Genomic DNA, 23,868 nt, shown 5'->3' with positions numbered 1-23,868 from the left:
CACTGTGGTTACTGTCATCTATGTGTTCTGCTTGAACTCTATACAACATAAACGCAAAATCCTTTTTTGGGGGGTGGGGGATGCACGGGGAGTGCTGACGTTTGAATTCAGGGTTTTGTGCTGGCTAGACAAGAACTCTACTACTTGATCATGTCCCTGGCCCTTTTTGCTCCGGTTTATTTTTCTCTTTTTTTTTTTTTGCCCCAGGCTGGTTTCAAACAGCAATCCTCCTACTTTTGCCTCCTTCACTGCTGGAATTAGAGGCATGCACCACCATATCTGTCCTTGGACACAAAATCTTTCAGAGCCACCTCCTCATTTCCTGTTTGTAATACTTTATTTTTTAGGAAAGGAGTGGCAGCTAAAGTAGTGTTTCCTTTCCTTGATTTAGGGTACTTTGCTTTTATCTCCTTCCTTATTATGTCATGATAGGAAGAGCACTGTGCTTCTTCTGCTTGACCTCTCAGAAGGAGGATGAAATACTGAGTTTTAATTATTCTTCTTCTGGCATTAATTCTCACCTGACCAGCGGGGAAGGGGGAGAGCAGCTTAACCCAAATGCATATAGGGTATGGGAGGAGACTCCAGGACCTTATAATGCCCCCTGTGCTGCTGTCCCTCCCCTCGAATATCAGCTCTGCTGGCCCCGATAATGTTTCAGCTCTGTAATAGCCTTCAAGAGCCTCACATTTACAGCCACTCTCCCTGCTGTAATAATTCCTTCTTTCTGTTATTATAGATCTCTTAACATTCTAATAAATTCTCTGTCTCTGATGTACTCTTTTGGTAAAATAACCTTTCATGTTGCATTTCCCTAGCTCGGCAGTGATATCTGCCTGGCTGTCGCAGTAACCTCTCCCCAAGCTTTCCTAATAACCTTTCCTTGACTATTGTGGTTCCTCAGGGATGTAACAGCTGTTTCTGTGCTTTTATTTTACATACCAGAGAAGATGCCTTCCCTTGGCAGTTGCATCTCTCTAGGGATACAAGGAGTTTTCCTGTCTTCCAGGCAAGCAGCCCAAAGGGACCTTCCTCATTAAGGGCTACAGTGTCCGGATGGCCCCCCATCTGCGAAGAGACTCCAAGAAAGAATCCTGCTTTGAACTGACCTCCCCGGATAGGCGCAGCTATGAGGTAGGACGATCATCATTAGTGTCGCAGTTTCCTTCCCTGTTGTATGGGAGCCATAGTTGTTATGCTGGGTTCCATTCTCTTTGTTACCTGTTCATTTCTCATCAGCTAAGACCCTCTTTCTTGCCTGTTCTTTGCTATGTCATGCGCTCCTTTCTCCTCTGTTGACAAGTTCATCCTAGATACTGCCTTTGCTTGGTTTCCATTTCTTCATCCCTCCCCTGCCCAGTCTCATCCATAGGTGAGAGTCTTGCTTAGTGTAGCACACAATCCAGCTCCTTACTCACAGTCTCTAACTTCATGGCTGTAATTCCTGTTGTCTTTATTTCTCAATTGATTATCTTTACTTCTTTCCATGAAATTCAGAAAAAGGAAAGTATAGCTGTAGAGTGAACAATAATTTGTTTTCCCATGTTCATCTTGCTATCTAAAATAATGTGATACGCAGTGCGCTGCATATCTCTGGAAGGATTTCTAAGATATTGGGAACAATTGTGACTGAGTAGTAACAATGATAACTGAGGGACTCCAGGTCCTTTTCAGGACAAGAAAGACTTATTCTTCACTATATTCATTTTTATATACTTTGAATCTTTCCTTCAGGCATTTACTATCCATTTTAAAAATAATTGGAATAATTTAAAAAATTATGACTATAAGAATATAAGACTTTCACTAAAAATATTTTTCTACATGTTTGCATGTATTATTTCCTACTTGTCAATTTTTATTTTATCACAGTAGTAAAACTTTAGCTAAATTATGAAAAAGAAAAAACATGCCAAGATTAAAGAATGATTAAGTAACCCTTTGTTTGACCTTTCAATTTTTTCTCAGCATTCAACTTTTTATATTTCTACAGGACCTTAGCCCTTAATTTGATAAAATGCCCTAGGTCTTCATTATCCAATATCCACACTTTAAAAAAAAAAATTAAAGCTAAAATTTTTCTAAAGAATCCTTTTTTTTTCTTTTATTCATATGTGCATACAATGTTTGGGTCATTTCTCCCCCTTCCCCCCGCCCCCTTAGAGAATCCTTTTAAACATTTTTTGTAATACAAATGTGTGCAGAGAGCATGTTTCTAAGTTATTTTTATTATTAAATTCTGATGATACTACATCCAAATAAAAGTTCATATGAAAAGTCTAAACCAATATCCTAGAAACTTTTAGTAGAAATGTGTTTTTAAGAAACTAAGAATGTCTATGAATGTAAGTATTATGCAGCGATCTATATTTTCTTATACAGTATATATCCTCATCTTATCCTAATGGCCAGATAATTAAAATGTTTTTCAGGAACAGTTATTTCAAGTTGATTCATTTTTTTAAAAATTACAAAGAGTTAATACTTAACTGGCCTGTTTCGTGAGTCAGAATGTAGTTTATTTACTTCTTTTCTTTTTTGGCCCATTTAATCCAAATCATTACTACAATCTGTGATTCTTCCTCTACAATGTCCTTTGGATCTTTCCCTTCTTGTTTATTCCCACATCCATTACAACAGCTAAGTCCCTATTACTTAACCCTGAGGACTATTTACACAGCCTTCTAGTTCATCTTCTTCTCCAGAGTTCCCAATTCCAATCCCTCCTACCCACAGCTATTGGAAGTATCACCTACTCCCTGTGCTAGAATTGATACTGGCTTCCTGTCACCTACATTATAAGTCTGAACTTCTAGGTCAAAGCCCTTTATTAACTCTTTTTTAACCCTCAACTCTGCATTTATTACTGCTCTCCAGTCATGCTGGTCTGCTTGCCTTCCACATGAGGGATATGCTTCTTTGCAGAGGCTCCCCTCCACCGGTTTCCACTGACCCTTTCTAAAAATCCAACCAGAGCCAGGTGCCAGTGCCTCATGCCTGTAATCCTAGCTGCTCAGATGGGAGAGATCAAGGGGATTACAGTTCAAAGCCAGCCCCCAGCAAATAGTTGCAAGACACTCTCTTGAAAATACCCAACACAAAACAGAAGTGGTAGAGTGACTCAAGTGGTAGAACGCTTGCCTAGCAGGTGTGAAGCCCTGAGTTCAAACCCCAGTACTGCCAAAAAAAAATTCCAACCAGAACAGTATTACTTCAGCAAGCCTCCCTGACCTACTCTAGGCAGCAATAAGTGCTCCCTGTCTCCTCTCAACATCCCATCATGGGCTGAGGGTCTGGCTCAGTGGTAGAGTGCTTGTCTAGCATGTGTACAGCCCTGGGTTCCATCCTCAGCACTGGAAAAAAAATTCTTATTATCAAATGTACTGCCTTTGTTGTGTTCCCATCTCATGTACATGTTGATTTGCTCTTTTGTCCCTGTAAAACTTTTCTCAAATAAAATCCCTGATGAAGGAATAATCAAATGAATGAATACACATGGTCATAAATGTCTAGACTTAAAGAGTTGTCATCTCCAGGTGTGTGAAACTGCTGAAGGAAAAAATTGGTTCCAGTGAGATATTTGGTCTTTTGTCTAACTATTAAGCAGGCAGAGAATCTTGAGCTTTAGACACAACTCTGAAACTCACAGGTTCCTTTCCTTGGATCTCCCTATCAGGATTCATGGAAATTTTAGTGAAGGTGATACAAATTTTTTGCCTTATTTTTTTATTATTATTTTACTGGGGGTACATTGTGACATTCATAAAAGTTCCTACAATATCATAGTTGATCTCATCCCCTCCATTATTCTCCTTTTTTCCCCCCTGCTCCCATTCCTGGAATAGTTTCAACAGGTCTCATTTTTCCACTTACATATGTGTATACATAATATTTCTACCATATTCACCCTAAAAATATGGAATACTTCATGAATTTGCATGTCATCCTTGTGCAGGGGCCATGCTAATCTCTGTATCGTTCCAATTTTAGTATATGTGCTGCTGAAATGAGCACAAAGGTCATAAATTAATTCACTGATTTTTTTCTCTAGTTTACAGCTACTAGTCCAGCTGAAGCCAGAGACTGGGTAGATCAAATAAGTTTCTTACTGAAAGGTAAGTGTCATTATAACAGAAATACATTGTATATGAGTGAACTAAGGTCTTCCATATGTATTTTTCTGTTCTTTCTCCCCTCTCCCTTCCCCCTCATATGCCCATATCATAGCCACAAATAGTACCACGTAAGAAGGTAAGGAAATCATCCACCTGGAGAGGACCTTTGATGTCATAGCTCATCCACCTACATATAGGCAAGTCTATAATAGTCATATAATTACTAGAAAAGGAGGCTCTGAAAACCAGCTCTCCCAATCCACTATCTCCTAAGTCCTTTTATTATCAACGGAAAATTCATAATATCTAACTTAAAATCATTTAATTGCAATTAAGGTCCAAAATCTTCTTTTGATCAGTCTTAGACGTATAACTCTAAACTAATCTAGGTGACTCTTGGGGACTTTGGACATTAAAATCAAATGACTCTTTCCCAAGCCACAATCAAATGTTCCTTGCTTTAGGATGGGAAGAGTCCTGCCTGAAGATGTTAAATGACTGCTCTTAGAGTACCCTCTGCTGGCCAATCTGCAGGTACAGCCATCACAGGGGCCCAGAAAGCCTTGTCTGAGAGTGTGGCCTGGCAAACAGATCCAGTCCACCTTGAGTGTATTGTTTGGAGTCAAATAGCCTTCATAGCAGGACCCTGCCTCACAGAAAGGCAGGGACCCCAACTTTGTATATGACCCAAGACTCAGGGAGAAGCACACCAACCTAAAAACACCAAGCTTTTTCATTGTAGTTTTTATTCTGCTATAAGATTTTATTGTGGATAAAAAGAACAGAGCACCCGAGCTTTAATTACAAGAATTGCCTGTTTTCCTCAGTTATGCCTTTGCTATCACCAAAACAAACTATTGCATCTTCCAACAGCATAATGTATAAGAGACTGGAACTAGGCAAATATGAACATTGATGGCAAGACAACAGGGTACACTCTCATCTAGGTGCCTAGGATTTATGCATGTAATATACCCCTAAGTGTGTAAACCTCAATAAAACTCAAAGCAGCTTTATTGAGCTGTACCCTGTGGTACTTTCAGAATCCCACACTGAAGAAATTATTCATTCCATTTTATTTTAAAACAAACAAAATAATAACATATGGTTTAAGCCACAAATGTGCCTTTGATCCTTTCCTCATATGAAGTGGCACCAGAATTCAGATGAAAATTGTTGTGAAATCTTTATTAAAAGCCTAATCAAGCCAAACAGTTTTATTGTGTTTTGAAATGAGCATCGATGTCTCTCTACCCTTCCCTTCCCCCAGAGTATGCTGACTTTACTAGCCTGTCTCTCAGCAGGGTTTCAGAGAGCACTCTGTATTGCACATCAGAGAATGACTTCCCAGTTCCCCATCAGAATAAAAACCAATCTCCCTCCCTGCCCTGGTGCTCCCTAGTGCTGTAATGGCTCAACATTCTCTATGCAGTGACCCACTTTAAGGTCAGCCAGACTGTACAGTTGCAAAAGGACACAGTCACCACATCGTTTAGCTGTTCCATTTGGTCTTGCATTACTGTTATATTTCTCCATACCCCATTTCTTTTCCTCTTCCACTTTTTCCCATTTTTTTTCTCTCTACAAACTTGTCTGAAATTCTGAACTGAGACCACAAGGGAAATGGGTTTCCAAAAGCTCATGTGGCCTCTGCAAGTCACTGTAGTTGCCCTGGCTCTGTGCACCCTAGAGAACCATGGTCCATGGTCCACTTTTCTACTTGATGTGCAGAGCAGTTCGTGGCACAATGGCATTTCCTCTTCTGACCTATTTTCTTCCCTTTGCCACATGTTCTCATTCACACACCCATACTTTTCAGGGCTCCTCCATCCTGATCAAGTTTTATTGCAAGGAAGGATTTATGTTGATGGCTTAAACTGATGCAGTGCTAGTCTGGCCTTTTCTGTAGATTTCCTGCCACCAAGGCCCACATTAGAAATAACAGCACTTAACCTAGTGTTTCATTTTCTCTTGACATGTTTTATTCTCATCCCTCCTTCTCCTTTACCCTCCTTCCTTCCTGTCTTACTCTTTTCTTTTTCTCTCTATCTTGATTCATTCTCATCTTTGCCCTGGCAGATCTGAGCTCCTTCGCCATTCCCTATGAAGAGGAGGAGGAAGAGGAAGGAAAGGAGGAAGTGGAAGAGACATATGATGATATTGATGGCTTTGATTCCCCAAATTCTGGTTCCCAGTGCAGATCCATCATCTTGCCTGGGAGTTCAGGGATGCAAGAGCCCACAGAGGAGGAAGAGGATATTTATGAAGTCTTACCAGGTGAGAAATTTCATCTTCTAATTGTCTCCTCCTACTTTCAAAAACCCTGAAACCTCCAAACGAAGCCAGTTCTAAATTCCATCCTCTGAAGGAGAGAATGTAAGGAAGCTTATAGAAGCTTATAGGAAGGCAGTATAGAAGTTCTGCCTTTCTCTGGAAACAAGATGAATTTGATCAAGGAGCATCCCTCATCTGTGCTACATGAAGTAGCTTATTACATGTGTCGACAAGGTTACAGCGTCAAGAATATTCATGTTGGTTTTCACTGGCTTACCATGAGTTTTGGGTGAGTCATCAAAACTCTAATTTCAACTTCTTTTCTGTGGAATCCCAAGCATGACAGAAAGTTGCCTCAATAACATGAAATAAATGCTGACAACCCTTTTTAGTGATACAGTAAAACCCTGACAGAGCACAACTCATTATTACCTAGAATCAAATCACATCTCTTAAGTATAAACCTATCGTGCTTCCCCTCTGCCCACTGTTACAGCAGGTCTACTCTATAGATCACTTTCCTCCCAAAGGTAGGATAACTAGTATCTCAGAAAATGTACAGTCATCACTGCTTCCGCAGAGCCACTTCTGGTGGGGATACAGCAGCTGGTGAATAGTGCAGACACAGTGGGGGTCAGACTGGAAAACTAAAGCCTGAGCCTTTTAATTGTGAGGTAGTTAGACCACAGGAATGCTGAATCTTCAAGTTCATTCAGAAAGAGTGTTCCTGTGGAAATCTGCCAGAAATTCATTGCTTTCTTAAGAAATTCAACTTAAGCCTAAATTTATAACAATTTAAACCTCCATCCAGGTGAACCTAGGAACTAAGGTGAATCTAACACTCAGGCCCTTGAAAACAGGGCCAGTTGCTAAAAGCATCATTAGTAAGTAATTGCCTTCCAGAGCTTCCTAAGAAGAAAGTCCCATCCTGTCAGTTCTGCATTCTGCATTCATCTCTTCCCTGGGACAAAAGCCATGTCATTGCTTCCTGAGTCAAAGAGTGGGGCTGTGACACACATCCCCACCAAGGAGAGCCTGCTTCTTCTCCTAGTACTTCCAGCCTCTGCCAGTTCCCACTTCCCCAGCCCTTTTTGTTGTGTTTTATTATGCAAACGATATCTTGGTTGAGGTCGAGCCATTTCTTGTGTCTGAAGTTAAAAAAAAATGATAATTTCCTCAGCAAGTCATCGTCGTTAATGAAGTTTTACAAAAACAGATACAACCAAAGGAAAATAAAATTTCACAGGTGATAAATTTTTCCAATTTCCCTGGCAGAATTCGATAGGATTGTTAAATTAAGAGTGAAGGTGTCTGTTAGAAAGCAACGAGCAGTGATGGGTAATTTTATAGAGTGGAAAATTGAATCAAATTGCTACATTAAAACACAGCTCCTCTGAGAATCTTCCCTTTCACAGCCTGCTCCATTGCAACAGCAGGGTGCAAAAATGGATCTAATTCACAACACTCCCTAAAAGGAGATGCACTCCCCAATTTGGCCAGAATCTTCCTAGTGAGCTCACATTCTGCACTCCTGGCCAGACTTCGGGAAATATCCAGGTGACACTTCACTCCACTTTGGGTTACAGCTGTGGAAGAGTGCTCTGGGAAAACTCCGCTGAACCACTCTACCTTCTGGGGTGCAAAGAAAAGACTTTTATATGTCGTGTATAGTTCTCAAGGGGGCTGATGCTCAGAGACACAGAGCAAAGGGAAAGAGGCCTCAGAAGATGAGTTTGAGGCATACCCTGACTCTAGGTGGGAGCAAGGAATGTACAAAGTGGCTTCTTAACCACCATGTTTCTCCTATTTCCTAAGCCCTACCCTCAGCCATTGTCCAGAGTATCAGAGCAATATTCCAAATTCCTCATAGCTTGTATATTGGAGTGGATCCAAGGGTGTGGGAACTAGTCTGCCTTCTCAAAGAAGACACTAACTCTGTGACCACAACTACTATCCATAGGAAGTGGCCACACAGTAGGAAAATCAGGGTCTCTTTCTGTAGGTTAGGTAAACAGGAGTTAACTTGCCTGTGTTTCCAAAGGATAAGACTGTACCAGCCAACAGTTTGTTTCTCAAAAGCCTCTACCCATCACAGTCGTTAGCATTGAAGGTGAGATACATAGACATTTAATTATGATGTGAATATTTCAAATATTTCGGCCATATTCAAACTTCCTGTCTACTCTACTCTTGTTGCTTCTAAAATTGCTGTTTGAGTTTTGCATGTGCCACACCAGTCTGCTAGGGAATGTGAGGCACCTAGCATTATCTCCCTTCTGCCACCATCTCACAAGACCACCTACTCAGCACTGGGATAAGAGAGACAGCATGGTATTGCAGGTACAAAGCTGGCTGCAAGTCAGGATGTATCTGCTGTGCGACCTGCTAGTTGTGAGGACTTGAGCAAGTTCCTTGCCCTCACTGTCTAATTGTCCTACTTGTAAAATGGGGAAAACAATAGATGCTATCCTAGAGAGATGTAGGGAGGAATCTATAATTGACATGGGTAAAGCACTTAACACAGAGTCCTGGCATTGCAGTGAGCACTCAGTAAATAATAGCAAGTATTAACCTGGTGGTGTTTAAACAGGAAGTGTTACCTTCTTAAAGAGTTTGGGGATGGCTATGTCCCCGCACTCACCAACCTGACCTGAGACAGTCCAGTTGGGCATTTGCAACTATGTGTGTGAAGCAGGTGAAATTGAAAATTCTGAGCAGATGGAGTGTGGAGAGCACCTTCTGCTCAGGCCCATTTTTACTGCAAGGCCAGGTGCTAGGTGGAGAGACAGTTGACAGTAACGTGGGATTGTGCTAACATTGCATACCCATCAACAGTCAAATGGATTGGGCTCTAACATTTGTTTCATTATAACAGGTAAACGTGCTTTGTGAAGGCTATTTTAACATTGGCATTTCTGTTAATCCTCCTGTTTGAGATGGGGCCTTCCCAAACCCTCACTGTCTCCATGGAGTACCCATATAAGTGAAGTCTCCCTTCCGGAGTATGACTTATTGGGCCGCCTAGTTGAAAGAAAAGAATATACAACACATACCAAGTCAATCAAAAATGTCTTTTGTCCTAATCAAAATAATGTATGGGTCATCAAATTAAATGCACTACATCACATTAATCACAGGATAATTAGCATTTGCTACATGGCTAGCACTCTTGTCCTCAAGAGGGAAAACCAGAACACTCAAGGTTTTTAGCCAGACCAAAAAATAATTAGTTTTGGAACATACAGTTTCAGGGTTGGTATCCATTTGGGATTTCTGAACATCAGTGTTGAGCACATAGGGGCCCTTGATTTTTAGGATCTTGTTTGCAGTAGATTAAACTTCAGGGAAGTACCATGAAGAAATGCTAAACTAAATCAATAGGTAGAAAATGGGAGGCTTTTTTGAACCTTTTCTCATCTCCCCTGAAGTTATTCTGGAGGCCAACAAAGGCCCAATTCCATGATTCAAGATTCCATAAGAGGACAACTGTTACCAGGTTCCTCTTTGGAGCGTCAAGACTGGAATCCAGTAAGGCACCTGAGACATTTGAAAACCTGTAACTTGGATCTTGTAGCAGCTACAATGGTGGCAGAATACAGTTGTGTTCTCTAGAGAGATTTCAGAAGAGCAAACAGAAAGAGAGAATGAGAGGGCTTTCTGGGAATTTCTATATACATTCTGAAGCTACCCGAACTGCCCAGTGGAGTTATAATAGATCCAGAAATCAGATTGCTTTATAATAAAGTATATAGCTGGTGTTTTTTTGAGTTTTTTTTCTTTTTAATTTAGAGGCAAATGGAAACAACATTCTGTGGAATTATCTCCTTCTACCCCCCACCCCAGTTTTCCAGACTCACAGGAAGAGGAAATGGTGATAGTGAGTGATCTAAAGAAAGAAAGAAGAAAAAAAAACCAAGAGACAGATCCAAAACACAAAGCTTGTGAAGAGTCATTGCTATCCTCAGCCTCCTTCAAGCCTCCTGCCCTTTCTCTCTCACTCTCCTACACCCTGAGCCCCAGCCTCATGGTCATGGCCAGCACCATGATCTCACCTGTGAAAATTCTAGACATTCTGCTCTCATGGGCCCTCCTCAGTGACACCCTCTCAGTTACTCACCTGAAATGAAACTTTGTTTTAGCCCTTATCATGGTGATTCATATTCATGTCTTTCTCCCCAATTAATAAGTGCTCAGTTATTGTTTGTGAAATTAAATTCAGTTCATTTCAAGTGTTGCAGTTAGCACAAATTGAGTTTAATATTTTTATACATCAAGATCATATCAAGGAGCTAGGATGCAAGTACCTTGAGGAAATGGTTGAAATTACCTAACACACAACAAAGAATTAGTTGTAAGCCTCTTGCTTGTATTTTCTGTTGCCTGAAGAGGTGCTGTGGCATCCATGGATTTATAACATGTCTGTGCTTGCCATAGAGTGAGGTTATTTCTACTTTTCTGCATATTCTGTTTGCACTTTGAGCCTGTCTGTATTTCTGTGGCATCTGTCACCAAAGCACCTTGACATCTGGTTGCACATTGATACAGTCTGCATTTTTTTTTAAGCTTTTGTCACTTTGCTTCATTTGGGGCAAGTGATGTCCTCTCTTTCTGATCTAGTTGGAGTTGGTTGTTGTCGGTATTGTTTTTGATTTTTGTTTTCTGTTATTCTTTCTGGTATTGGTTTAGCTAGGATCAGGGGTGGGCATCAGAGCAGCACTCCAGAAAGCAGCCAGGTGTCATGAGAAGCTGGATCCTCTCTATCCCTTTTGAATCCAGTGTCCTATTCTTCTCAGCTCTCATTAGTGTCCCTGACACTGTGCCAAGAATGTTGATTGAAATTGACTCTCCGGATACTGATGCTCATTTGTGATGCCCCATGGTTCTCTTACATGTTCACACAGTTAACAGAATCTTCTTCAACTGTTTTCCCAATTGAGATGAGATATTTGGGGATCAAGTAGAGCATTTAATGTAATAAGTGGGCAGTAATCTTCAGAGGTTAATTTGTTTAAAGCCTATGTAAGGTTGGGGTCCCATATGCCCTGTTAGGAGCAAGTACCATTATAATCTATTACTGTTTAAAGTTGAACTAGCACATAAATTTTAATTCTCTCTTAGATGAAGATGTATTTCAGTAGATGTAATGCTAAAATGCCTAATAATATTCTTACAGAGAAGTTCAGTGAGCTCTTTAATCTAAAAAAATTTTTTTCAAAATAATCTTTTAAAATTAAAGTCTCACATTAGATTACCAAAAGTGGGAAATTTGGCTATTTAACCCACTGTCTTTTTTCTGTTGCCATATAATCAGTTGTCTTGACTTTGGAGCTTGAAAGATACCAGGTTGGTTTCACCATTTATTCCAAGCCAAATTGAACACCTCTCTATTTGAACTTACCTTCTGAAGCCAGGAAGGTGCCTAGAGGTGTGCTTTTCAGAATCAGCTTTGGAAGGCTCTTTCCCTCAGTAGGTGACAAGGCCCCATCCTCAGTATTTCAAAGCCACAGAGGGGCAGCCCCTGGCCCATCACTTACAAAGTCTCTTGACTTGAGCCCACTCTCAGCCACTTGGGAAGGACATTAGACAGAACAGATGTGGGGACTGGAGCTTCCCCCTTGTCATCCATCATTGTAGAGCCTAGTAATGGTGGTGAATGATATATAAGCTCCATGGCCCCTGTTCTCTCTTTCTAGGTGACTCCAAAGGCGCAATGGAATCATAGTATCTGGTCTGGAATTGAACTGCATAGACCAGATTTCTATTTTTTCCATTTTTGTAGGGTAACTAGATTAAGTGCTGGTGCCTGAAAGGATAAAGGAATCAAGTTTTAGTTTTCATTTTTATCATTGCAAATACATTTACATTCTCCTTTTTTACAAATGCAAAGAGCAGGCAAGCCACTTTCAATAATTTATTTTAAAATCAATGCTAATGAGATTATGTCTCGTCAGTGGCCGAGTTTTACAATAAAGTCTGATTTATTTAGAAAAGATCTTTGGTGTAGCTTCCCATCTAATGGTGGTGGGAAGGAGGTGGAGTAGCAGGCACGGTGACCCTCCAACTTCGGATCCAATTTGTAATTCACAGCGGAGATCTGACCCAATTTACATTGATTAGAATTGGGAGGAAGAGACAGCTGCACACAGACAGCAGAGGTAGAATAAACCCTCTCTGCAAAAGTGCCTAAGCACAGCAAATTACTGGTCTTGTGATTGAGTTGTTTGATATCAGCAAAAGAGCTGCTCTCTATCCAAATTGTTGGGTGTCTCTAAAATGAGGACTACCAACTCTTACCCTAAGGTTTTCAATCCTGTAAAATTAGCCCCACATCAAAAAGGAAAAAGCATCATAGCAGAGGAAGGAAGGAAGTGGACAGTAATGAGAAGACAATGTGCAAAGAATGATGTTTAATGTGATTTATTTCAGCATGATCCGTTTCCTATATTTGATTTTACTCCTCCATTATCTCACATCTTGGTTCCTCACTGTAGGGTTGGGGGAGCACTACAGATGCTAAAGGAGGAAAACTCTGCTATTTGGACCTTATAGCATTTTGTAGGGAAAGTATATGTGCACTTGTTTTTTTTAATCTTGGTAACAGGTGAATTACTTCTTCAGAGTATCAATCCTTAATTTTTATTTTTTGTAAGGAACGGTATCATTTTTTACATTAAGTCAAGTACTTTTTAATGTTCCATAGTGTTCTAACATATTTTTATGCTGTTTCTTCTCACCTTTAGGTTTGGAACTTACTTTCCTAATCTGACATGCTAGAATTATAAAACTTACATTTTAAAAAAGATTGGGAGCAGGGGATGTAGCTCAGTGGTAGAGCACTTGCCTAGCATGTTGGTGGCCCTGGGTTTGATCCCCAGCACCACAAAAAAAAAAAAAAAAAAGTTGGAAAAAGAAGTCCCCAAGCCATCTAAACTAGTATAACTATGGAGAAGCAAGACAAGCAAGTGCCATAAGGCCTAGGAAGAAAAAGGAAAGTAAACGCATCTAGGAAAAACTGAGTATTCAGCCCTCAAAACATTGCTTATTATGCTCTCTCGTGTGTGTGTGTGTGTGTGTGTGTGTGTGTGGAGAGAGAGAGAGAGAAGGAGGGGGGAAAGAATAGTGAGTGTTTTATTGCTCATTTTGCCCCTTGTATAAAAATTACTATATGTGATTCTGGTACACATACTATCTTTCTAAAGGTTCTAAAGGCTCAATTCCTAGTTTATCAAGTCACATGAAGCCTGAGATGAAACAGGTGAATGAGGGTAAAAAACTTAGGCCAGTCATGTTGTGACTTTGGCCATATAAACACTTGACTAGAGTTAGACACTAGCATTGACTTAGAGCCCATTGTGAATCTACAGCAATTAATTAAAAGACCATTCCAACTGCCCTCAGGAGCTTATACTCTAATGAACAAGGCAGGCTGAATAAAAACAGTAAAAAGGTAACTCTAAGCCCCCAGTACTAGGAACATAAAATTATGTACATGACCAGCCTCTGCTACAGCTGAACAAAGATGGATACATTAAGGACTAATTAATCACAGAGGGTTTAAACACCCAGGTCCAATCACACACACACACACACACACACACACACACACACACACACACACACACACATCCTAACTCTGGAGTGTCTGAAACCAAAGATGATACCTACATAGAGATAATAAACATGGGAGAGAATTCCAGAAGAGAAGGAGAAATAGAGTTTAAGGGAAAAGATTAAGATTCTAGTGATAGGCACCTCAATAATCCAATGAACTGGAAGCTCAGTTCTCTCAATTGCTTGTCCCCAGTACCTAGTGAAGCACCTTGCATATAGTAAGCACTCAAAATGTTTGGGAATGAATGAATGGGAAAGGAAGGAGGAGAGAGCCAGTTTGAAGGTAAAAGATAATTAGAAAGAAATACCATGGTAATTAGTTTCCTTAAAGAAGAGAGTGTCCTTGTGCCTCCAGATGTGATACCCAATAGATACAGCCCCCTGGATGTGGCATTGTAGCCCCAAATCCACAATCTGAATATAAGCATGAAGAAAATAAAAAAACGAGGATTGTTCTATAAAATATATTCTTAAAGTGTCAATGTCATGGAAGACAAGGGCTAAATTAACTATTGCCCTTAGTCTTAAGGAAGACCTAAAAAATAAATAAAACATCCAGGCACCAGTGGCTCACACCTATAATCCTACCTACTTGGGAAGCTGAGATCAGAAGGATCACAGTTCAAAGTGAACCCAGGCAAATAGTTCAAGACATTCCCCCTCCCCGTCTCCAAAATAACCAGAGCAAAATGGAATGGAAGTGTAGCTCAAGTGGTAGAGCGCCTACCTAGCAAGAGCAAGGCCTTGAGTTCAAACCTCAGTACCAGCAACAAAATAAAGAAAGAAAGAAAGAAGAGTGTGTCTTAGTTGAGCCTGATGGCTCATGCCTGTAATCCTAGCATTTGGGAGGCTGAGACAGGAGGATCCCGAATGTGAGGCTAGGCTAGGTATGAAGTAAGACCCTGTCTGAAAACAACAACAGAGAGAGAGAGAGAGAGAGAGGAGAGAGAGAGAGAGAGAGAGAGATGAGCTCAGAGAAAGGCAGGCCCTCAGTATAAACAACATGACACTGTCCCTCACCAATTACTAATGCTGATTATTTGTCCCTTCAGATGATGACCATGATCCAGAAGAGGATGAGCATGGCACTCGACGAATAGGAGGTATAAGAGCGCACAGATGCACAGCACTGGGTGGGGCTTTCAGACTTCCGGCTCAAGAAAGCACTACCAATACTGGATTCACCAATGAATAGGACCCCCATGTACAACCCCCGAAAGCCTCCAACAAAGTAACCGGCTAGGGAAATACCTTAACTTTAAAGCAGCCACTCAATCACTTAAATGAATGCTACCAGAACCGATACGATTTATCCTAGAGAGGGTGGGAAGCCAAACCAGGTATTTATTTTTTCCTATCAGTGTTTCTTAAGTCAGTACAGAAATAGAATTGCCTCAGCTCTAGTAGACCAGAGGATTGAGAATGGGAAGAATAGAAATGTCTCCTGTCTGAGAGGCTGGGAGATTGCAAGTTCAGAGAAGAATGGAAATGTGTCAGATCTGAAAAGTGAACAAGGAGTGAAGGATAGAATTGCTTGGCAACACTGACTTCTGATGGCCAGGTTTGATTTCGGGCACATTTGGAAATGAATATGTAACAGGTTTGTTGAATACAAAATTGTATCTTATTCATCCCAGACAACAGTTAACCACGCTTCAGGCTGCTAGTGAGCCCATCCCTCCTAAGGTCAGGTGTCCCTGGGGGTCTCCTTAAGTGGACCAAGGACCCATTTCTTCATTGTCATTGAAGGAATGCTGCCCTGTTGCCAGGGCTGCCTCAACGACATACATTCATTCCATCAGCAGAGCCCGAATCAAGACTGATTTAGTTACTAGTTGATTTTTTTCTTAGAATCTGTGAAAAATCATTCAGGGAGGGCCGGAGATGTAGCTCAAGTGGTAGAGTGCTTGACTAGAAAGCACTAGGTCCTGAGTTCAAACCCTAGTACTACCAAAAAAGGAAATCATAAAGCTTAGGAGTTCTTTCCCTCTTTACCTCCCTCTCCATTTCTCTGGCACTACCTTCTTTTCCCTCTCTCCTCTCCTACTTTCCTCCTGCTTTTTCTTCTCTTTCTGACCCACTCAGCAAAGCCTTCCTCGTTCTCGACGGGTGAATCTTAAAGGTTTAATGAAGAACTCCAGTTCAAAGGATCCAACTTCTCCCAAGCGAGAAAAGTCAGAGGCAGGTGTCAGAGGCCATGTGCCCAAACAGGAGAGAAAGCAACTGGGATGAGGACAGAGCGGGGACGTTAGAGGGGCTTTGAGACCCTCATAGCGACTAACACATGGAATTAAGTCCACTCTGAAACCTAGTTTCTACTGTTTTATAACTTGCTGGACAGAATTCTAGCAGAAAATCTGTTCTGACCAACCCATGCCATGTAAGTCTTTTCTCAACCAACTTCCATCACCACCATGGAAAAGCAGCCCTCCATGGAGGCAGCTTGGCCAGAATAACTGCAAATTTCCTGTGGTCAATGTTATATTAAACTCCATTCAGGAAGCAGCAGTCTTCTGGCAAAGTCTCCCTCATTTCCTTCTTCCTCCTTGCTCTGTTCTCTAAGGTTATAGACCTTAGACTATATATCTGGAAGTGAGAAGAGACTGCTTTTTTTTTTTTTTGTGGTGCTAGAGTTTGAACTCAGGGCCTCACACTTGCTAGACAGGTGCTCCACAATTTTAGCCATTCCAACAACCCTTTCTTGTGTTGGGTTTTTTCAAGATAGGGTCTTGAGAACTATTTGCCCAGGGCCGGCTTCAAACTGTGTTTCTCCTAGTCTCTGCCTCCTGAGTGGCTAGGATTACAGGCTTGAGCCTGATTTCTTAACTGTTCCAACAGGTATAATTCAAGTAGGTTTAAAAAAAGCACTTTTGTTCCTCACACTTCCTGCCTCTAAAATAGGGGCTGTTAAAGTACACCAAGCTGTAAATATGTTTCTGTGGTTTCTAATTCCCACCAGTTATAATGATTGGTGGCTTAGAGATTAAAAAACAGGAGGACTTTTCGCTCTCTCTGCAGAATCTGAGGCAGGAATTTTTATTATTTGTGTTTACTTACTTATTTATTGAATTTATATAGTGCTTTTTCTCCAAAGGAGCTACAGAAACAGCAACAAATATGTAACATCCAAATGTCACACTTAGTTTTATAACAATAAAAGATAGAGGATCAGGGAAAGGCAGGCAGTCTCAACGAAGGCATTTAAAAGCCAGGAAGCCCTGAGTTCAAGCCCCAGTACCACAAAAAATAAATAAACAAAAAAGCAAGGCACTTTGGGACAATGTGAATTCCTAGGTCAAAGTTTTTCTCAGGTATTACATGTTTTGGAGGGAAAACATTTTAAGTAAATTGACCTTCCCCTTTTCCTTTCCTAACATACTGCAGCTGGCAGGGTTCCCTTTTCTCCCACAATCCTTTTCCTTGCTTTTCCCTGACAGAATTGCTAACATTTTTAAGGCCCAACTCGATCTTATCGGAAGAGAGAAGGAGAGAAGGAATTCAGTTTATCCTTATTGAGTGTTAATGACCCTGTAAGATGCAATTTCTTTTATTTTATTCTGTTACCTAGAAAATCTATCACAGCCTTGTAGTATTGATTGTTCAATCTATAAAGAGCTCGGTTTACAGCATGACTGTTAGTAACAGGGTTATTTTAATGAGTGACTCTTCAACACCTCAGATTTTCTCTAAATTCCAATTATCAACCTCAGGCAGATCTAACGCTAAGGGCCTTTGATGATGAGAGCTTATCTCCATCTTGATCACGAGAAGGTAATGTCTAAATGACCAGGTAATCACAACTCACTCTGTGCTGTTTGTATAAAAACTACCATCCATTTGCTTGGGTGTGCCGTGCTAACTGCAAAGCTTCTCCAGGCAGAAGTCACCCTTAGATATATCAGATCTCGGACCAAGGAAGACTTTGGAACAGGGTTTTGTTTTGTTTTTTCCTTCACTCTCTGAAATTATGGGCAAACTAAGCAAAAGAGACAGACTACAGTATTGCAGTCTTATAAGCATTTGGTAATTTCAGGAGGTCAGAAAAACGGTTGCTTATAAGCATTCCATCTCGGAATAAAGTAGGGCCTCTTAGGACCTATTTAGTGCCTGCCCAGCAAAGAAGTTACACCTGAGATACAGGGAGGCTGCACAGGGTTTTGCTGCCCTTGCCATTTGAAACCTATTTTCCAAGACTAACCATGAGTTTATCATCAACCAGCTAAACTTTTGATCCAACAAAAGGAGTAAATGAGATGAAAATTCCCACTTCTAAGTCATACTTATAACATTAAGGACCATAGTAATTACAGGACTCAAGATTAAGTAGCTATGAAAGTAAGCAAAGGGTAGCTGGGTATAGTGATGCATATGTGTAATCCCAACACTCAGGAGGCTGAGGCAAGAGGATGACGAGTTTGAAGCCAGCCTGGGATACAGGGGAAGACCCTAACTCAAAAAGGAGGGAAGGAAGGAAGGAAAGGAGGGAGGGAAGGAAGGAAGGAAGGAGGGAGGGAGGGAAGGAAGAGAAAGGGAGGGTGAAAAGGAGGAAGGAAGGGAGAGGGGAGAGGGAGAGAGAAAGAGAGGAGAGAGAGAGAGAAGGGGCTAGCAGAGTAGCTGAAGTGGTAGAGCACCTGCCTAGCAAACATGAGGCCCTGAGTTCAAACCCCAGTACTGCCAAAAAGAAAAAAAGGAAGGAAGGAAAAAAATGGTATTGACAATGATCAGAAGATGCTCTTCTACTCTGGTGCCATAGTCTGTGGAGCTTGGTGAATTTTTTCATACTTTCCTTCTGAGACAGTTAATAAATATCAGACAGTCTGCCTTCATGGACTGAACATGGTGACCCTTTCTGACCTCAAAAGTGTTTCAGGTAGCATCCAATAGGCCACTGCTTTGACCATACTCTGGTAGGATTGGCTTCATCTGTTTTCTTGGTTTTGTCTCTCTTTTCCATAATTTAAATGGTTGTGCTCAATGTCAAGCCTCACTGACACAGCCCTTTTACTCATTAAGAAAATGTAAACAACATGCTGGCCTGCCTTTACCCTCTTTTCCTGGTCACAGCTTGAATTCTGGAACAACCCAAAGTCCTCACAAACAAAAGCTGAACTCTGCAAGAGTCTACTGTCCCTGAAGAAGAAGAGTCAGAAATGTGTCCTGGTCCTTTCACCTTAGTCCTTTCCACAGCTTAGAGGCTAATTTTCATTGACTCTGTGAACAGTAGCACCAGCGTGGCCTTAGTTATAGGAGAAATGACCATCACTGGTTACAAAGAACCTGGCATGGAATGATAAATGCTTTGCAATAAATACCTGGAGAAGAGAAAAACAAAACTTTTTTTTAATGTGGTCTGTTTCTATGACATTTTGTTTGCTTGAAGCTTAGCTTTCTTTATGCGGGATAAAGAGAGTTAGACGCTGCCCACCCCCTTCTCTAGGAAAAGTCCTTCTCAGCTCTGCTAGCAATTTAAATGCAGTGATCATACCCATTAGCTGCTCTATCATTGTAATTGTTGTTAATTGTTATAACTGTTTTAGTTATTAGTGGTGCCATTATTGCTCTAGGTCCTCTGTCTGTTTTATGCTGAATATATTAGTGCTTTGCTTTGTGAATTACCCAGCTTTATTTAGTGCAGAGTTACGGTTTTTTGGAGAGACATTGAGAAATGCTGGCATTAAGCTTTATTCTTTTGTTTTTCATTCCAAATGGACAGACTGGAAAAAAAATAATTAGATGGAATAATGTCTTCAAAATGAGAATGAGGATGTTTTGAATTAATTAAATGGTCAGAATACTGCACCATTTCTGATCTTAGGCTACTGCCAGAATAGTGTAAACCTCCAGTCCTCTGAGGCCCTCAGATTCCCAGTTCCTTTCACTGCTTTAACGAATCCATGTCTGCATGCATTTGCCTGTCTGTAGGATGAGCTTGGCAGGTGCAGGGAAAAGCTGAACCAGCCCTGCAGACTTTTGGACCTTCAGACCCTTCCTGGAGCCAGGCTTCAGGAATGAAACCCTCCTCAGCATTACCTTTTCAAGGGCTTTTAAGTAACAGCTACCACTTTACAGGTGAAGCCTCAGAGAGGCCTTCCCTGACCCCTCAGACTATGGTAAATGCCCTCTTCTTTCTACACAGCAGCTTCAGCTTCCTTCACAGCTCTGTTGCAATCATGAATAAATACTTGTGTAATTATTTATTCCATGGTGCCTCCCCCAATAGATGGTATCCATGAGAGCATGGACCATGTGTGTCCAGTGAGGAATTCCCAGTGTCTGCAGAGTCCCTGGTATTGAATCAGTGCTGCCAAGGAATGAACTAGTAATGTTGCACCCACTCATACACGTAAATGCAAATCATACGTGTTTTAAATGGGAAGTCTGCAATATGGAGTCCAGTCTTATGACTCCCCAGCTGAATACATCTATCCAAGCAGGTTTGATCTTCCCTCAGGTTTTAGCCTTTCATTCTGCTTATTTTTCGGAACTGTCTTGTAATGGTTCTAGTTCATACAATCCCTGTTTTTTGGTTTTTTGGTTTTGGAGGTTTTTTTGTCAGTACTGAGGTTTGAACTCAGGGCCTCTATCACTTGAACCATCCTGCCAGCCCTGTTCTGTGTTGATTATTTTTGAGATAGGATCGCGTGAACTATTTGCCCAGGTTGGCTTCAAACCAAAATCCTCCGGATCTCTGCCTCATGAGTAGCTAGGATTACCGGCAAGAGCCACCGTTGCTTGGTTGGCCTTTTCTATCTTTATTCTTTCCTGGAAGGCTTCTGTTTTCCTCCCAGCTTCCTGCTTTCTGTGATCTATTGTGCTTTCAGCAAGACCTTTTTCCAGGTGTTCTTCCCATATTCCATATACCTAATATCAAATCTCCTTTTACATATGTATACCCTGAGGAGCTGTCCTAGATATTGAAGTCTGTGGGGAGCAGACCTCAAAGTGACTGTTTGCAAGGTCAAAAAAAAAAAAAAAAAAAAGCCAAAATACCATTGTCAGTCTTCTCACCACTCAGAAATACCAAGCTAGCTTTTAAACATCTATTTTTATAAAAATGATTTTCTCTGCCATCTATAAATCCATGAAGAATATTGAATGTCAATAGACTTTTCATTCCTAAATTTAGTCAAAATCTTGGTGGTGATTTATCAACTCCATTACAGCTGGAAATGTATAATATATCTTCTGGGAAAACCACTCTCACTTTTCAGGGATTGATATTTCTCTATTATTTCATGCACTGATATTCCCCAAAATGTATTCTTTGTCTTTTTAACAGTTAGCCTTTTTCTTCCAATATATTTTTCTTTCAAATATATTCTTAACTCTGTGGTGGAATGTTTTGGCTGTACTTTATTTGCTGCCCTCTGTTGTCAGCTGCATTTACAAACAATTTTTTATGTAAAGAAAACTTGCCCGAGTTTTTTGTGGTTGACATTTTTACCCCCTTTTGCAATATCTGAGCTTTATGTAAATAGTTCTATCTCTCCTACTTTTGTGCACTTTAAGATTCTTACTAAAGCCGGGGGCCGGTGGCTCACGCCTACAATCCTAGCTACTCAGGAAGCAGAGATCAGGAGGATCAAGGTTCAAAGCCAGCCTGGGGAAATATTGAGACCGTATCTCAAAACATCCCTTCACAAAAATAGGTCTGGTATAGTGGCTGAAGGTGAAGGCCCTGAGTTCAAGCCCCAGTACTGCAAATTTTAAAAAAAAATTCTTACTAAGATTCTTTTCCAGAGACATATAGGGATTTTTTTCCCCTGTACCTTTTTATTATTTGAATCACCCATTACATTAGGAAGAAGAAAAAAAGCAAAGGCAGCCAGGACTCCGTGTCCCCACTGCCGACTTATCTCTGTTCATTCCCATCCTCAGTGACAAGTACCATCACCCTCATGGGAGATTCCAAACAAATGAAGGAAAAGGTGGGTAAATAGAGTCCACAGAAAACACATAACTTTTTGTTTTTGTTTTGTTTTTACTTTTTGAGATAGGGCCTCACTTTGTAGTCTCAGCTGGCCTTAAACTAGCAATCCTCCTTCCTCGGCCTCCTGAGTACTGGGATTATAGGTACATACCACCATGCCTGGCTAAAAAAATCATATACAGTTTAACTAGAACACAGGAATCCCAAATCCAATCAATCAGATTTCACCTTCGGTGGGTGCATAGTTCACAGCTCTCAAACAAAGTGTCCTGAGGAATGGGGAGTATACTTGGTCCAGTGGGCATTAGCTCTTCTACCATTCAAATCCCCAGATCCTGTCCCACTTTGTACTCTAGTGTTTAACCTTTCCGGGTAGGAGAGGATCAATACAAATTCTTCATTGTTAAGAATCGATGGCTGTCCTGTGGCATCATTGCCATCTAGTCTTTCTGAGGAGCCCAGTAAATCTCTCCAGTGCTTCTGAAGCTTGGTTTGTCGTCTTCAGTTGCTTTCATTTTTAATGCAGATCACTTTGGTTTCTGTTTCCCTGGGGGCTTGCAGATAAATCTTGGCAGACATGTTCAGGGTCTACAAATGAGATGCTGGAAAAAGGCCAGCCCACCCAGAATTTAGTTGTAATGGATGAGACACCCCCATGGTTCCACTTAAAGACCCGGCTATTCGTTTCAGTCTTTATTGGTGATTACCTCATATAGTACCTGCGTGGGAAGTGCCCAGAATGAAACTCCCGTGTAACATTGGAGGCCAAAATGTGAGCTGTGATGCAGAAGCATGCTGCTGGCTGACTCTGCCTCTCTTGTAAACAGGCAGAAGTGTCTGTTCCTTCAAATGCATAATGAAGAGAAGTGCCCTGGATCAAGAAAGTCTGTTTGTGCTGTTTATTTACAAACCAGCTAAAAAATTACCTGCCCAATTTTCTTTTATTAATAAATAAATACATTATCATACTATTGAACAGCATCCAACCAGGGTTGATCTGTAAATATTTAATGTTAGTTAATGATCTCCTTCTCCCATAGTACTTTGCTCATGCTGAGTGTAGGGCTGTATCACATCTGGACCCCCCTGAATCTTAGGTTTCCTAGGGGCCATCATTAGAACCTGGTTTCCATTTGCAGCAAAAATGTGACTCCTTGGAAAAGACAGAGTCCTTTTAACTTTGATTTCTCTTCTCTTTGATCAGTGGACTATGCCAGTTATTATCAGGGCCTATGGGATTGCCATGGTGACCAGCCAGACGAACTGTCCTTCCAACGGGGTGACCTTATCCGCATTCTGAGCAAGGTAAGGACATAAAGGATGGAGTTTGCTTCCAAAGTTGTTTTTTTCACTCTTCATGATGTAGCCACCTAAACCAGAATTATTCCATGTTATAACAGTTGTGTATATTACATGGCTCCCTTGCACATAGAATAAATTCCCATTAATTTATAATTGTTAGGGGTTGAAAAGTCAGATTCAAGAATCTGAACTTTCAATTCAAGAATCAATTTTCAAATTTAAAAATATAATAGACATAATATTAAAATCATGCCAATCAAAATTTGATCTTTTTCGAGGACTTGTGATACTTAAAGGTCATTACTATGTACATAATTTATTACCATTAAAAAACATTCTGACAAGGTAAGCTGCCTTCTTATTTCATTTATGGATAAATGAGGCTATAATATGATTACCTATGGGGGAGGAGTCAGAGCTAGTTAGCTCAATTGGTTTGAGCAAGTGCTGATAAGGCCAAGATAGTGAATCCAGTCCAACACAGGCCAGCTAGCTTTATTCTTTTCCTCAACCTAGACTCAGCTGACCATCTCACAAATAGTATTGTTGATTATAAAGGAACAGAGATTTAAAAAAAAAAAAAAAAGAAAGGATGGATTATTGCCAATCCATCACTTATGTCAGGCTACAGTTTGA

At 40.7% G+C, this 23,868-nt stretch overlaps 1 protein-coding gene and 1 non-coding gene across 6 annotated transcripts in view; one reads left to right on the top strand and one right to left on the bottom strand.

Moving 5' to 3' along the window:
* Window positions 1-23,868, top strand: part of Skap1 (src kinase associated phosphoprotein 1) — a 288,040-nt gene that overhangs the window by 223,428 nt on the left and 40,744 nt on the right. For all 5 annotated transcript variants that reach the window (XR_012438612.1, XM_074045942.1, XM_074045941.1 and 2 more), the window contains exons 7-11: window positions 1,010-1,134; window positions 4,052-4,115; window positions 6,195-6,392; window positions 15,053-15,103; window positions 23,135-23,235. Coding sequence is in view for 4 of the 5 variants with exons in the window: in XM_074045942.1 (XP_073902043.1) it covers window positions 1,010-1,134; window positions 4,052-4,115; window positions 6,195-6,392; window positions 15,053-15,103; window positions 23,135-23,235 (539 nt within the window). In the remaining variant the exon portion in view is untranslated. The remainder of the gene's footprint in view (window positions 1-1,009; window positions 1,135-4,051; window positions 4,116-6,194; window positions 6,393-15,052; window positions 15,104-23,134; window positions 23,236-23,868) is intronic.
* Window positions 3,911-4,014, bottom strand: LOC141414259 (U6 spliceosomal RNA). The gene has a single exon (XR_012439321.1). It is a non-coding gene; the product is annotated as a U6 spliceosomal RNA (small nuclear RNA).

This window comes from Castor canadensis, chromosome 11, assembly GCF_047511655.1.
Source record: "Castor canadensis chromosome 11, mCasCan1.hap1v2, whole genome shotgun sequence".
Classification (NCBI taxonomy): domain Eukaryota; kingdom Metazoa; phylum Chordata; class Mammalia; order Rodentia; family Castoridae; genus Castor; species Castor canadensis.
This window is presented reverse-complemented; position numbering and strand designations above follow the sequence as displayed.